This window comes from Natrix helvetica (assembly GCF_964273705.1).
Source record: "Natrix helvetica genome assembly, chromosome: 6".
Taxonomy (NCBI): Eukaryota; Metazoa; Chordata; class Lepidosauria; order Squamata; family Natricidae; genus Natrix; species Natrix helvetica.
The window spans coordinates 72,830,975-72,846,853 of record NC_138553.1 but is presented as its reverse complement, the minus strand read 5'-3'; the positions used below and the strand labels follow the sequence as shown (position 1 = coordinate 72,846,853).

The 15,879-nt window shown below is 34.8% G+C and overlaps 1 protein-coding gene across 3 annotated transcripts in view; it reads left to right on the top strand.

Annotated features, from left to right (window-relative positions):
* Window positions 1–14,547, top strand: part of CPNE8 (copine 8) — a 62,140-nt gene extending 47,593 nt beyond the window's left edge. For 2 of the 3 annotated variants that reach the window (XM_081957474.1, XM_081957476.1), the window contains 9 exons: window positions 795–848; window positions 2,608–2,669; window positions 4,033–4,079; window positions 6,307–6,488; window positions 7,216–7,343; window positions 9,280–9,382; window positions 10,661–10,718; window positions 11,855–11,928; window positions 12,446–14,547. In XM_081957474.1, coding sequence (XP_081813600.1) covers window positions 795–848; window positions 2,608–2,669; window positions 4,033–4,079; window positions 6,307–6,488; window positions 7,216–7,343; window positions 9,280–9,382; window positions 10,661–10,718; window positions 11,855–11,928; window positions 12,446–12,634 — 897 coding nt within the window. In that variant the 3' untranslated portion in view covers window positions 12,635–14,547. Of the gene's footprint in view, window positions 1–794; window positions 849–2,607; window positions 2,670–4,032; window positions 4,080–6,064; window positions 6,192–6,226; window positions 6,489–7,215; window positions 7,344–9,279; window positions 9,383–10,660; window positions 10,719–11,854; window positions 11,929–12,445 lie in introns of those variants that run through there. The other variant, XM_081957475.1, reaches the window with a different exon arrangement.
* Window positions 14,548–15,879: the final 1,332 nt, after the last annotated feature.

Genomic DNA, 15,879 nt, shown 5'->3' with positions numbered 1-15,879 from the left:
TCCGTCAGAAACTTAAAACCCACCTATTCCAGCTAGCCGGCTTGGCCTAATTCCACCTATCCCACCTCAGTCCTATTTCTAAATTTTTTAAGATTGGTTTTAAGGTCTGTTTTTTAATTTTTATAAATTGTACAGGGGTCGTTTAATCTGATTTTTACTTATGTGTATGATTGTTTGTATGTTTTAAATTTATTCCTGTACACCGCCCCGAGTCCCTCCGGGGAGAGGGGGCGGTCTAGAAATTTAATAAATTATTATTATTATTATTATAGTTTGAGAGAAATATTTGGGACAGTGTCCTTTTTTGTCTCGGAATTGATCTTAACATCTGTCTCAATAATCAACAAGTGGTGAAAATCAACAGGTGCACTCCACAAAAATGTCCCAAAAGTGCTTTTTCCAAAAGGCAATTGGGCTTTCTTGATTTTTTCTTTGAAAACATTTTTCTTTTTACCCACAAAGCTTAGATGAATCTTGCTATTGTGCTACTATGAGTTACTAGTCAACCTATTTACATAGTATTAGATTAAAATAGGAGGTAGCACAGAGTCAAAAACGGATTATGCAACAAATCTTATTAGTTGCATTCTTTGACAAAGTGACTAAATTAGTGGACCAGCGAAAAAGATCTAGTTAGCAGCCAAGGAGCCCTAGTAAATTCATATTTGCTTTTGAAAACTTAAATGTTTGGGGAAGTGTGTATAATGGATGTTAAAGGGATACAGTTGAATTGTAAAGGTGTATGAAATAAGAAAAAATGCATTAATATTGAATGTATTTTATTTACTTCCTAGGTAATAAATCCAAAGAAAAAAGCAAAAAAGAAAAAGTATGTTAATTCAGGAACAGTTAAGTGTCCGGTTTTTATTACTTTATTTCCATCCTTTGTATGTATCCTGAAGTAAGTTATGGTTCATTGCACAGTCATCCAGATGTTCAGACTGGATTTGGCCTTTTTGTTCTCTTAACAAGTCCTTTCCAAGGACCTGGGATAGGCAGATATGGATGTTTTATGGTGTTACAGATATGATTGCAGGATGTAAGCTGTTCTGAGCAATTGTCTGGTGGTGAATTTGTCAATATTATTATTTATTAAATTTGCTTGCCACCCACTCCTGCCAGAGGTGACTCAGGGCAGCTTACAACATTAAAATGAAAGCATAAATATATAAAATCATATTAAAATTATTGCAGTTAAATTCTGGAAGACTTTGCATAAAGAGCCTCCAAAATTTATCATCACTGTTTAAGATTGCTCAAAATATTAAAAAATAGTGAATACAACTTGGTCTGATACAGTTGTAAGATTTTCACTTAAGACTTAACATAGTCTGGTTAAAATGCTTAAAGATAATATAAAGCCTGAATAATTTTCTGTTCTAGGAAATAGTGATTAAATTGTCAGTAATAAAAGTCATATGTGAAAGTTTGTAGGTCTTTTAATAAATGTATCATTTAGCAGAAGCCAATAAGTTCTTCCAAAACATTTCAGAAATTAAATATAAATGGCTCAGTTGTTCTGGGGAAAAAAGACAGATAACTGTACCACTGTTCTTATTCACACATATGAAGTGAAACTAAGAATAATAATCTTGCACTTTGAAAGTCTTGTCTCTCCATGTTTTGTTTCATATTTACAGAGTTGGAAATCATTAATGCTAGATCAAGCAGTACTTTTAAAACATTAGTTTAGGAGGTAATGCCGGTGATCTCTGAAAACAAAAGTGCATGCCTGCATGCAGTTGGACGGACAGAAACATTATTTCAGTCATTGGCCAATAAAATTAAATTCATTAAAATGAACACTATAAAAAGTATGCCCTAACAAGAACTATTAGCAACCTTTTGTGGACAGAGCTTACACATAAATGTAGTGAAATGTTGCTACTTTTAGGGAAATACATTTATTTTAATTGTTTAACGGATAGTGCAAACCAAAGATTGAGAACCCTGAAAATTTAAATAATAGAAGAGTAATCTATGATTGTCCCTGTAGAACGTGGCAATACAGAAGAACATGGGCTGTGGTTTCTATGGGGCAATACTGTGTTTCATATGGGATTGTCCTATATTTCCCTTTCAAGACAGCTGTGTGGAGAATGCTAAATCTAGTAAAGAAAATACGGTAGCAATTTCTGTTGACCTTCTGCATCTAAGAACTTTTGCCATAGTATTGATCTAGTTTGATCTCACTCTAAGGTTAAGATGGCATCATTGGAGAAACCATAGAGACTCAGTTTCTTTTGGAACAGTATTTCCCAGGAAGTTTGAGGTTGTTTGCCAATATTACATGGATCAGAGGCTACTGTCTGAGTCCACTTCCTTGCATTACAGGAATTGGTATGAGAAATCTTCCAAACAGCTGTCAATAGGAAATGACAGGACTTTTCTCAATAGTTGTGGATTTTGTAAAGTGGAGAAAAAAGTTGTTACTGATACATACCAGGATCACACAAAATGTTTCACTTAATATATAATGGAAAGTTTTAAATATATATAAATTTTTCTAATTTAAAACAATATTTCAGTATTCTAAAAATAGATGTTCTTTATATGGCTGTTTTGAAAATTAATGTTCATTACTTCTTACGTATTATTTGTTCTCAGGTAACATTGCTTTCCTTCCTAGTGGAAACAGAAGCTTCATTTCTCGACTATATTAAAGGAGGGTAAGTAAATACTCCAGAAAACTGATTAAAAAAAAGATTTTATTTGCATTAAGAATAAAATAAGATGAATAGCTATTACTTGTAATAGTTTCTTACAGACACAATTTTAGCTATAGTTGTCAGGCCTCTGTTAAATGTGAAGGCATAATACTACTAGAATATGTTTATTAGGACATGAAAAATTAGAAATAACAGTTTTATTATAGCAAACCTATAAAGCCATTATAAAGAATTTCAATGACTTCTGTATCAAATGAAAATTCTGTATATACTACAAGTGTTCAAATTTCTTCTGCCTCTTTCTCCTACTGCTCTTTATAGAAGGGCTAAAAGCAATTACTTGTGGTACCAGCCTAATGTATGTACCAGTCTTCAAATCATGTCAGACCTAACTTTCAAACAGTATAAAAGAATATCACAACTTAGGAGTTTGGATTGTTATTATAAATACTTTATAATTATATTAAGAATATTAAATAAATAATATAGGCTGTGTGATGCTCTGTGAGCTTTGTTGTTTTCCTGCAGATGTTTCATTATCAAACAAGGTAACATCATCAGTGTTAGAAGGGAGTGGGGTTTATTAAATTATATTAATACAGGAGAACACAGTTCAGAAATGCAACTAAATCAATACATTATCAACCACCTGATAGATTTAAATGTTAAAATATCCGCACACATAAAAATATGTAGCAAAAAACTGAAAAAAGTCAAGGTCTCAAAATTAATTTATAGTAAGTAATACTAAGTAAGTAATAGTAAAGCACAGCTTATCATTTTCAGGATATGCTATTATGTACTAATTGAACTCTTCATATGTGGATCTGGTTCATGCCTAACAGTACTCCATTTTAAATCTTTCAGAAATTTACAAACTACTAGGATTGTTATACTGTTGTTTTGTTTTGCTTTCTTTTGCATGATTGTTTAGCATGTAATCTAAACAAGGCTTTTGAAACCTGAAAGCCTGTTTTTGCTTTTTGACATTTAAATTAAAAGTATTAGATATTTAGCATATGGTTCGTCTTAATATATGTACTATCCAGGTGAGGATTGATCTGTAATAGGCCTCTACATTTTTTTAGTGAAATAATGTACTTTTCACTTATGAATTAATTTTTAATAGCTGTATTAAAATATATTTTAATATATACATACATACATTTGTCTCAAGTCATGTGGATTAATCTTTGTAGGGGGTTATACTTTTAATTGTAATCGTCTGCCTAAATTTATATGATCAATGCATCTTGAAATTTATATATGGGAACATTTGTAATTAACTATATTTTTATTATATTCCTTATATACTAAACCTCAGTCTTAAACAATGTGTATCATTTATGCTTTCTTTCAATAGGACTCAAATCAATTTCACTGTGGCTATTGATTTTACAGCTTCAAATGGTAAGAGTTGTGTAGTTAATTCACTTAGTTGAGCTTACCATTCGGTTTTCTAAACGTTTCAATTGTGGGAAATATTTTGATGCTTTATGCTTTCATTTTGGCTTAATGTATTCCAAAAGCTTAATGCAAATAAATTACAGTGGTTTGGAAGCAAAAGTTCTTTCCTCTAAATAGAAAAGTACTAACAATTTCATTCTGCATATTCCCACGTTATGCTAAGGATTTCCCAATCTTAATAGGCATTGCTTCAGGAGGCACTGAATGATGAAGCAAGAAGGGAGGAAATAAAGTCCTTTTATTGGAGACATTTCTATCTATAGAAATGTGGATCTAAGCCAGTACATTCAAACTGAGAATGCATTATTAAGCACTTTAGAGAGAGTTCTTTGTTTTGTTTGCTGTGCAAAATGCTGTGCTGTATTTCAGTAACCTAGCATTCACTGCCTAAATTCCTTTCTGATATATTATTAGAAAAAGATGGGAGGCTTTGTGTTTCTGAAAGCTTTTAATTATCTTATCCATGAGGGGCTATTAAAATGCTATTTGTTTTTGGCATTGTATGCTTATATTCATTTTTATTTACAGTAAAAAATCAAGTCTAAATCTAGGTTTGCATATATCTATACAATATGGTTATATTTGTATGCAATTTATGGTGCTAATTTATACATACAAACACACACAGATGGCTCTTTAGGCTTGTTTTATAAAACCAGAAAACTATGGTTTGATATGATTAAAAAAGACATGAATAAATCTAGATCTTAGAATCGCATGATGCCTCCTTTCTTTCTTTCTATCAATATGGCTGGAAGGAATAGTTTTATTAATTACACTTGCCACATACTGTATTATGAAATATTAACTGTACTCAATTTTAATTATTTTTAATTAACTTGAAGGCATCTTTTATTGCTTATTTTTGTTTTCAAAATCAAATGAGTTCATGAAGCCTAGCAGAAAACTAAAGAAATCATGTGGTTGGTCTTTTCTGGCCCTATGATTCTTCACATAAACCTAGGAAGTTCAAAATAATCCACAGGATCAAGTGCTTACAGTGAAATATGGACATCTGTTATGGACGTGATTATGTAAAATTTTAGATTCTTTTCATAAAGACATTTTTAAAAGGTTCTCTTATTTTTAAAACTTGAAGCAGGTTTATCTGAAGCCGTTGATTTAGAGATAAGTTAGTCTCTCAATCTCCGTTTCTCTATTTTGGTGACTACACTAGATTATTTCTTTAGAATGATTGTTGCACAATTTTCAAATTTAGCAAAATTGAAATTGCCGTGATCGAATATAATTTTAAAAATTACCAAACAGTATACCTCTCTGCCCATTTAGCCCATTATATACTTAAATCGAATAAAGTAAAAACATACTTGAAGAAATACTTAACTTTGCTGAACCACATTTTGGAAAAGTTTTCATCACTAACAAATTTATTTTCTAAGTCTGTTTTATTCACTTGGAAAAGAAGGCAGCCTTTGATGAAATAGTAGGGATTCAGTTCCGTGTGGGAAGAAGGTAATAAATTTGAAGGCAGAGATAATCAGAAATATCTATTGATAGTACAAATAATGTCTGTTAAGAAAGTAGAAATTAGATTTTGTTCATACAGTCATACCTTGGTCCTTGACTGCTTTGAAACTCGTCAAGTTTGGTACTCGAACATATTTTGATAAGAAAATTTTATCTCGGTAGTCTATTTGTTTGGTACTCAACATGCAAGCTAGATTTTGTCAGTGATGGTTGCTTCGTAACGTACTACCCTTTCCAGATGAAACAAAGGGTCATGCATTAGTCACACAGTAGCTGTTGCCCTGTCCACATCCCCTTGTGGTCTGATCTTAGTTTGTGGTCATTTTTTGTATTTTTGCGCTTTTTCTCTCTCACCAGTACAATACAAGTAAAGTGAAATTTTATTTAATCTAGGTATTTATGTTTAGGTTTATTTTTATGTAAATTAATAATATACAACTCTATACCACTTTTAACATATTGCCTTAAAAGTGTGCATTGTCTTTGGTTTGGGAACACATTCAATTTAATTACATTATTCCTTATGGAAAAAAATGTTTTTGGTACTTACCATTTTTGGTACTTGCTGTGTCTCCCGGGCCCAGTTAATAACAAGTACCAAGGTAGCACTGTATAGAGACCCATATAAAGTTACATATAAAGTGACATCTACTAAACATCCTCTATATATTTTTTAAAACAGGTAACCCTGCACATCCAACCTCACTTCACTACATGAATCCATACCAACTGAATGCGTATGGCATGGCATTAAGAGCAGTAGGTGAAATCATTCAAGACTATGATAGTGACAAAATGTTTCCAGCTCTAGGTTTTGGTGCAAAACTGCCCCCGGATGGAAGAATATCTCATGAGTTTGCCTTGGTAAGAAATGTATTTGTTTGTTTGTGGCCATGTTGTCCCCTCCCCTCCAAGCCTCTGATAAAATTGCAGCTTTTAATTTTTGGAATTGTACATGTACTTCGGTTGCTAAACCCATATCCCCGATTTATCAATATCATTCTCATCATGACTTAAAAGCAAACATTCCTCCTAACTTAAAACAGCAGTTCCTTTCAGATACAAAATTACTTCTAGTAGAAGATGCTGAATTATATTTACTTTATTTTTCCCAAATCATAATGAAATGCCTCACAAATTACTAAAATAAGCACTCTGGTGAAGGGGGGGTATGATTTACAGACTTGTAATTGCAGGTTGCCTTTTAAAAAATGATAATAGTCTTGGGATAACTAAGTGAATTTAAAAAGAAAAAGGCTAGAAGTGAAGGATGTATGACCAAGGAAGCACATGTGGATTATCAGGATTCCTATCATAGTTTCCATAATCTTGTAGCCTCACTTTCCTCCTTACCTGGATTTGGAGATTTTGAGTGGATAATGGGCAAAATGGGCAACTTAAGTTTTGCCATTAGTTAAGGAACCGCTTCATCCCTTAAAACTCCTGAAGCCTATCTTACAATACAGTTTGCCTACTTTGTTTAAGTCTTAGACAGCCCATGCAATGCTTGGTGTGACCTTTGTCAGTCATAATACTATGTTATAAATAACATTCTCAGCAATTAATATATTTTCTTGGTTTTAACTTACAGAATGGAAATCCACAAAATCCTTATTGCAATGGCATTGATGGTGTAATGGAAGCATATTATATGAGTTTAAAATCTGTGCAGCTTTATGGACCAACCAACTTTGCTCCTGTTATTAATCATGTAGCAAGGTAATGAATATGTTTAATATCCAGAACCGAAACTTTATATAATAATATTCAAGATTTTTAATGTAGTCTTCATTAAAATGGAAAGAACTGCATCGTGTATTTGCATTTAGAATATTACACCATTATTACATAATTTTCTTATTGTAGACTTTATTTATCCTTCTTTGTCTCTTTCAGCATGAAAATTCATTTTTGTTTTTAATTATTGATTGTGAATATTTAGGCAAGGGAATCGTTTGGGGTGCATAGGAAACAGAAACTGTTGGGGGGGGGCATTGGTGCTTTTTTGTTACACATCATAGAACACAGAACATCAGACATTCTTCCTTTCAGATCATATGTGGTTAAACAAAAATAAAATCTTAAATATTTTGTTATTCTGGATTTTGGCTTAAAATAAATTCAGGGATTATAGAGTGATTTTATGGTTAACTGGTATAGGAATATGCTATCTCTTTTCTTCTCTCACATTCTATTGGATGTCTGTCCCCTTCATATATCAAGACGTTTCCCTCCTGTCTGTCTCCCCTCATCTACAAATGCCAGTGTTCTTGGGTTGTTGTTGTTTTTTGCTGTTTTTACATATACACCCCCCCCAAAAAAAAAACTTTTGCTCAAAACATCTAGAGCACTGCTATGCACAGAATAAACTTTTTGTGCATCCATATACTCATTTTCAATTATAACTACATTTCAACAACAATTAGCTTATTTTCACAGCATAAACTGAATGAAGCAAGACTTCACAGTGTTTTGCTCTATATCCATCATATTATATGTAAACACAAGTTATGTAGACAGTAAACGCAGGGCCAATCAAAATGGACTCAAATGTCTATACACCAATGCACAGAGTATGAGGAATACCCTAGATGAATTCAAATCACTGGGACCGGATGGATTACACCCCAGGGTTCTGAAGTAACTGGCAGACGAGATCTCAGAACCACTGAACTATATCTTTCAGAGATCCTGGAGCACCGGGGAACTGCCAGAGGAAAGGAAAAGAGCTGATCTGGTTCCCATCTTCAAAAAAGGGGAAAAAATAGATCCAGGAAACAACAGACCTATCAGCCTGACCTCAATACCAGAAAGATTCTGGAAAAGATAATCAAGCAACGAATTAGCGAACACCTAGAAATAAACAACGTAATAGCCAAAAGCCAACATGGGCTTGTCAAAAACAGATCATGCCAGACTAAACTTATTGCATTCTTTGACAAAGTGACAAAATTAGTGGACTAGAGGAATGCCGTCGATATAGTTTACTTGGACTTCAGTAAGGCATTTGATAAGGTAGACCATAACCTACTACTAGATAAAGTAGAAGAATGTGGGTTAGACAGCATCATCACCAGATGGATTCATAACTGGCTGACCAACCACACTCAACGTGTAGTCCTCAATGAAACTGCATCTACATTACATGGAGGGAAGTATGCAGTGGAGTACCCCAAGGCTCTGTTTTAGGCCCAGTAGTCTTCAACATCTTCATCAATGATTTGGATGAGGGAATAAATGGGGAACTCATCAAATTTGCAAAGTCACTTCCGGTTTGCTTGGAGGGTGGTTTTAAGCGCTCCGAAGGCGTCAGGGAAGCCTCCGGACGGTCCCTGAAGCCTCCGGCTTCAGGGACTCCTATAAAGCCTCTGGAGCCTGGGGAAGGCGAAAAATAGCTTTTAAAAAGGTGAACTCAGCTGGCCAGCGCCTCGCATGCCCTGACAAATGGCTCCGCGTGCCACTTGTGGCACGCGTGCCATAGGTTCGCCATCACGGGACTAGGAACACAGAGCCGTTTGATTTTTGTTTTTGTTTTTTTAAATAATTGGGTGTTTATCATTTGTTTTAGTGTTAATTAAATTCAGATTTACAAGCATTCCAAATAGTGTTTTAATATTAAAAGTGTGAGAGCTTCTTTTTTGTTTTTGTTTTTTAGATATGCTGCCTCAATAAAAGATGGCTCCCAGTATTTTGTTCTTCTCATTGTTACAGATGGAGTCATTTCTGATATGGCTCAGGCAAAGGAGTCCATAGTGAATGTAAGTTACGTTTTGTAACAGACTCTTTTTTTGAAAAATGGTATAGAGCACAAACAAGAAGCAAATTTTATCTTCCTTTGTGAAAAGGGCGGATTTATTGTACTCAAGTAATTTTTTTTCAAACAAAAATGAGCATATCCTTCCATTTTCTAAATCTGATGTCTCTGTATGTCAGTTCCTAAATCTTAAGTACTTGTATCTAATTCTATGGGTCTTTCTCTACCTGTATTTATTATTTTGATAAGTTTCCATAAAAATTTCCGCACCCTCTCCCTCTTTTGAATTGCCCATGTCTGTATTAATTATTAGGGCTTAGTTAGCCCTGTCCTTAGCCTCTTTCCCAGGTGTGGAATGTGGAATAACTTTATTCCCTATTCAGCCTTAGATCTCGTCCCATTTTCATCATCGTAGGCTTGGCAGACTGCCTGACATTTTGTAGGTTTTTTGGACAATTATCCTTTGCCTCTGGCCAGAGCTGTTGCTAGGACTTTGGTGTCATAGGTTAGTGTGACTGTTGTGCTTCACAATAGTTCTTACCCTTCTTGACTGCAGGCCCTCTGAAAAAATTGCCACCTCATCATGCCTCCAGTTCACCCTCTGGATACTGGCTCTGGTCCTGCACACTTACTTCGGGGAATCATTTGATTTGCTCAGCTGTGTCCCCCATCTCCTAGGCATTGAGCTGGAGCACAGGCAGGATCTGGCCAATTTTGGCTGCTTCCAAGTCCCTGAGGAGAGGAAAAGAAAAAGGGAAGGAAATGCCCTCACATTACAATGAGGCTGTCTTCCACATGTTGAAATTTAAGTTAATTAACATGTAAGATACAGTTTTTAAATGATGTACTGTATGTTGAACCTTTAAAATATCGGAGGTCAACAGAATAATTATAAATGTCATAGAAGTAACCACATTTTGCTATGTTTCAAGAACTAACTGGCCTTTGGAATATATGGGTTTTTATATTTTTACCTTTGAAAATCTGGGTAATGGGAAGCAGTGAGAGAAGACTAAGATTCTAATTTTCCTCTGTACTTTTAAATAATTTAGTTTTCTTGTATGAAACTATTATTTCATTTCCTTATGAAAACTTGAAAATACATTTCAGGTTGGTTAATTGATTCAAAAGTAAGTAATGCTTGATGAAAATAAAACAAATATTTTATTTAGCTATTTCACTAATGTGTGCTTTTTAATATTAAGGAATAAAATTTATATTTAAAGTATTTTCCTCTAATATCTAAAAATGATGTAACTTTTCATGTGTTCTTCTTTTGAAGGCTGCAAAACTCCCAATGTCAATAATAATAGTGGGTGTTGGACCTGCAGAATTTGATGGTGAGGACCTCAATTAATATAGCTCCTGTTATCTAAAGAGAAGTCTTATACAAATTAGTAGGACAAATTCTGTACTTTTTTATTTAATAGTTTGTTATATCTTTCATGTAATGAATTCTTTGACAAAGTGATTAGTTAGTGGACCAGGAAAATGCTGTGAACATAATACATTTGTATTTCATTGAGGCATTTGACAAAGTAGACCACAACCTACTACTTGGTAAGATAGAAAAATGTACACCAGATAGATTCACACTTGGCTTAGCAACCGCACCCAATCTGTACTGCTTAATGGAACTACATCTACCTGGAAGAAAGTATGCAGTGGGGTACCCCAAGTTTCTGTCTTAGGTCCAGTACTCTTCAACATCTTCATAAATGATTTAGATGCCAGCATGGTTGCTGGTCCAGTGGAGGCACCTGAGACAGGTCCTTGCCCTATTATCTGGGAATGGTTTGACCTGCTGCGCCTGAGGAAGTGAACAGGAACTTAGAGAATATTAGCGCACAGACCTATGTTTTAGATCCATGTCCTTCCTGGCTGTGAAAGCTTCCCAGGATGTGACACGCGGGTGGGTTCTGGAGTGATTAATGCTTCCCTGCAGAGGGGGTAGCATTTAGAAGAAGGTTGTGATCTACCCTCTTCTTAAGAAGTCATTGCTGGATGACTTCCCACCCTGTGGGATAATTTTCAACTTGTCTCCAATCTTCCCTTTTTGGGGAAGGTAGTTGAGAAGGTGGTTGTGGAGCAGCTCCAGAGGTTCCTGGATGGGAAGTGATTATTTAGACCCTCATCAGTGAGGATTCAGGCCTGGATATGGGATGGAAACGGCATTGGTTGTGCTTTTTGATGATCTCTGGCAGGAGCCGGATGTGGGTAGTACATCCTTGCTTTACTTGACTTCTCGGTGACCTTTGTTAACCATCGTATCCTTTTTGGAGCGACTTCAGAGGTTGGTAGTGAGAGCCTCTGTGCTATCCTGGTTCACTTCCTTTCTCTGTGGCCACTCTGAGTCGGTGTTGATAGGAAGCAAGAGATCCAGCCCCCATTCACTGCTTTTCACGTTTCATATCAGGTTGGCTGCATTGATTAATTTCAAATAGTGAAATAACGGGAATATTTTATCTTTTAAAAGCCATGGAAGAATTGGATGGTGATGAAGTAAGGGTTTCATCAAGAGGAGTTTATGCGGAAAGAGATATCGTACAGGTAAGACAAAAATATGAATGTAGAGATTCATTTAAAAGATTTCTATAGCCCCCTACCTTAAGCAATATTACTATAGGTGGCTCACAAATGACAGTAAAAAATAATAAAAACTGTTTTTTTAAAAAAATGGAAATTCTCAGTTTCACCAATCACAGCAGTTCTTCACACATCCACAAAGGACTTTATTGGGCTCCATAATCAGATAAGTGACCATGATAAATAGAGAAACAAGGCTGGATTATTTTATGGTATCATGTGAAATCTGTGGTCCACATTGTTTTGCTGCTGGTGGTATTTTTGTGTGTGCATTTGATCAGATCTTTGGTGAGAAGTAACTTTTTCTAAATTGTCTTTTAAACATTACGACTGTGGTTTTGATTATTATTATTATTGTTTGTTTCTTGTTGCTTTTTCCTGCATTTGTCTCAAAGTATTTTATTTCCTGTTTTAGATTTCATTCTGTAAGACACCACAAAAGCAACACTTAAACTCCCCCTCCCTCCCTGTTTCATTTCAGTTTGTACCATTTCGAGATTACATTGACAGAACTGGAAACCACATATTAAGTATGGCCCGACTTGCAAGAGACGTCTTAGCTGAGATCCCGGACCAGTTTCTTTCGTACATGAGGGTCAGAGGAATCAAGCCATCTCCGGCACCACCTCCGTATACGCCACCTATTCACGTGGTGCAGACTCAGATATGAGCACTTTCAACATTGAATAATTTTCAAAATTATACAGTGCTGCCAAGAAAGAGTTCCAGTACAGTGACGCACTTTAAGAGCCAGCAAGCTCTTTGTATGCAGTATGTAGAATTTTCTAGTGGGCTTGGGAAAAGAAATAAATAAGTTAACTTCATATACCAAAATGTTCAAACTTGTTGCACGTGCAACTGAACAGCTTTTATTTACAAGAAGCAAAATGGTGAAGTTGTTTCTAAGTGTTACTGTTTCTAACAGAAAATGCCTGTTAATATGGGGGTAGGGTTGGGGTGGGGGGTGGAGAAAGCACAAGACCACGGGTTCTATTCAAAAGTCTTTGTCTTTCTGACCTAATATGTGTATATATATATATATAGATATATATATAATGTGAATGCAAATCCTCTGTATCACTGTTTACATGTTACTACTTTTGAAATTTAACTACTTTTTATAGTTATTCTTAAACATTTGTCTTCTATCTTGCAATAGTAAAAATCCACAAGAGAAGCAATATCTCTTTGAATGATTGTCCAGACGAATTAGGTGCAAAGCTAAGAATAGAAAGTGGGCACAAATGCATTCATAGGTCTCAATAATAGAAACACCTCACTAAAAGCTCAGTAAAGTATCAACCTGATATATCTGAGAATAAGCTTCCAAGATGTGAATAGTGTAAGAAAATGTATTTTTGCAAGATACTCCAATCCTGAAATAACTTGTGTTTACATTTTTTTAAGATTGATTATGCTGGCATAATAAATGATAACAACAGTATCATGCACTTCTAAGAACTTTTGAGCCCTGTGTTTCCTCATGTAAGGTGTGAAATCTGTAAAGTACAGTATCTTGCATTGAATAACAGTAGACCTTTGGTGTTATATTGCTTTCTGAAGGTGAATATCTTAGTATGATTGACAGTTGCTATGAGGTTTGTCTAGATTGGCTATTCAAAAAGTGGGGCGGGGCGGCTGATTTTGAGTTGGCTGAGACACAAGTCATCTTGCCATGGAGGGCACACAAGTCGTGAATCTTATTTAACTTGATTAAAACTGCACAACTGTATTGTTTTGTGCACAACTTTGTGTATAGAACTACTCAAGTGTTTTATGATATGCCTGTTCTTATCTCAATTATCCAGTGTTTTTGCATGTACAGTTTTTACAAGAAATTCACATTTTTCTGGGTATTTGTGTCAAAATTTTACAGTAGAACAAATGGCCTTAAATCTCACAGATATCTTGGAAATGATTGTGAATTGCCTTTTACTTTTCTGTCAAAACTGTGTAATTGCCTTGTAATATGTAGCGCTCTTTTTGGACACATAACCTGTTTGGTACTTTCTTTACTATTATATATGTTACACTGAATAATATGAAATTAAGGTGCGTTTTTAAAGCATGAAAGGGATTTCTTCTGGAAAAGCAAATGCATATAGCATCAATAGTATATAATCCTACGTAATACAAAATCTTACATTTTAAAATATATTAAAGGTCCTTAAAGTACTACCTTATTGGAAAATGCTTCTCTGAATAGTATGAGGAACAATCAAATTATTCAGAATATTTTAAATAATACTACAGATAATAACTTCTACTTCAAATATTGAAATTGCCAACCTAGATACAATTTGATACTATTTAGATAGGTATATTCAGAATTTTGAAACACTTCATAACTTCTTTGATTAAACCAAACAGTGAAAAAATATGGTGGTTGTTTTTTTAAAAAAAAGAAAGTTGCCAAACACTTAAGAACTAAATATTTCTCTTATTTACATTTGCCAAATAACAATGCAGTAATGTTTCCTTATTGCTTATTGTTAAAAAATTTCCCAAAACAGTTTCTTTAGATTCCATTTTTTTCTGTTTTACAGTTGTGTTACCATTGAAATAAAAAAGGCAATTTCTGAATGTGTCCATTAGAATTTTTCTCTCTGGTGAGCTGAATGTTAATATAAACTAAAAGCTGCAAAAATTCTCATTTATTCCTTACACTTTGAATAATTAATTATTTCAAAATTGATCTTATAAAAGCTTCCTTGCTTTAAGTTGCATCTAATTTCATGTGAAATCTTGCATCCAGTTAATCTAAAACATTTTTTTTCAAACTTGGCAACTTTAAGACATTGCCAGTTTCCAGAATGCAGTTTGAAAAGCACTAATATGAAATGTTGCTCATTTTTATCACTCCTTGACAAATTTAGAATTATCGTAAGATGTCTTTTTCTGAGCAGCGGATTATAAGAGATATAACAAGTAAAATGAAATGCTTTTTAATTCCTTTATTTGATAGATTCTCAGTGGTAAGTATATATGACCCAAACAGAAAATCTTACTCTAGAACTTGAAATGAAAGACATGACAAGACAGGCTATAAGGAGGGGAACAAGACAGCAAAATCTTTGGTTAATGGGAGAAGATAGCCAGGAAGCGACAGGTTGCAGGGAGAAAGCAGAGCTGCTCTTTGTATCTGTCTTCACGGAAAAGGAGAAAAAAGTAGCCCAACCTACCACAAACAGAAGTGTAAATAGACAGACAGATTAGGAATACAAATTAAAATAGACAACAAAACGGTAAGAGAACATCTGTCCACCCTAGATGAGTTCAATTCACCAGGACCAGATGGATTACATCCATTACTAATTCTATTGCAGGTAGACCTCAAGTAATGACTGTAAGGGATCCTGTCCATTAGGGTCGGAGTTGGGGACAAACAAATGAACTGCCTCAATTAAGAAACAGCCTTCCCTGCTGTCTCCAGTGTGTTTATTAAACAAATGTAAAGGTTATTAAGTGAAGCATGGGATGCTTTAGGGCTGAATGGGACAATTGGCTGTGGACACTTCACCTCACTCTACCCCAGTTGACTCACCGTGGGTGTTTGTCCCTGATTGCCCCTCTTCTGGTGCTTCTCTGCTGCCAGTAAGTCATCCAGGGAGGTGCGTGCTTGGTCAGCCCTGCCCTCCACTCTCTTGCTCATGTGAAGGGAAATGGAATTCAAAAGAAACTTGCTTAGATTTCTGAAGACACTCTACACCTGGGAACAAGTCACACTCCCATCTTTGCTAACTATGTCTAGCGTTTAGCTGTGCTGAATGCCACGACAGTTGACAACTAGCTGATGAGAAATCCCCCAGCGACACAAAATTTTCAGGAGTTCAGAGAGCTGAGTCATTTTTCTAGTCTGTGATAGAAAAATAATAGCATGCTTTTTAAAAAAAAAAAAAGGTTTATTTTAAGAAC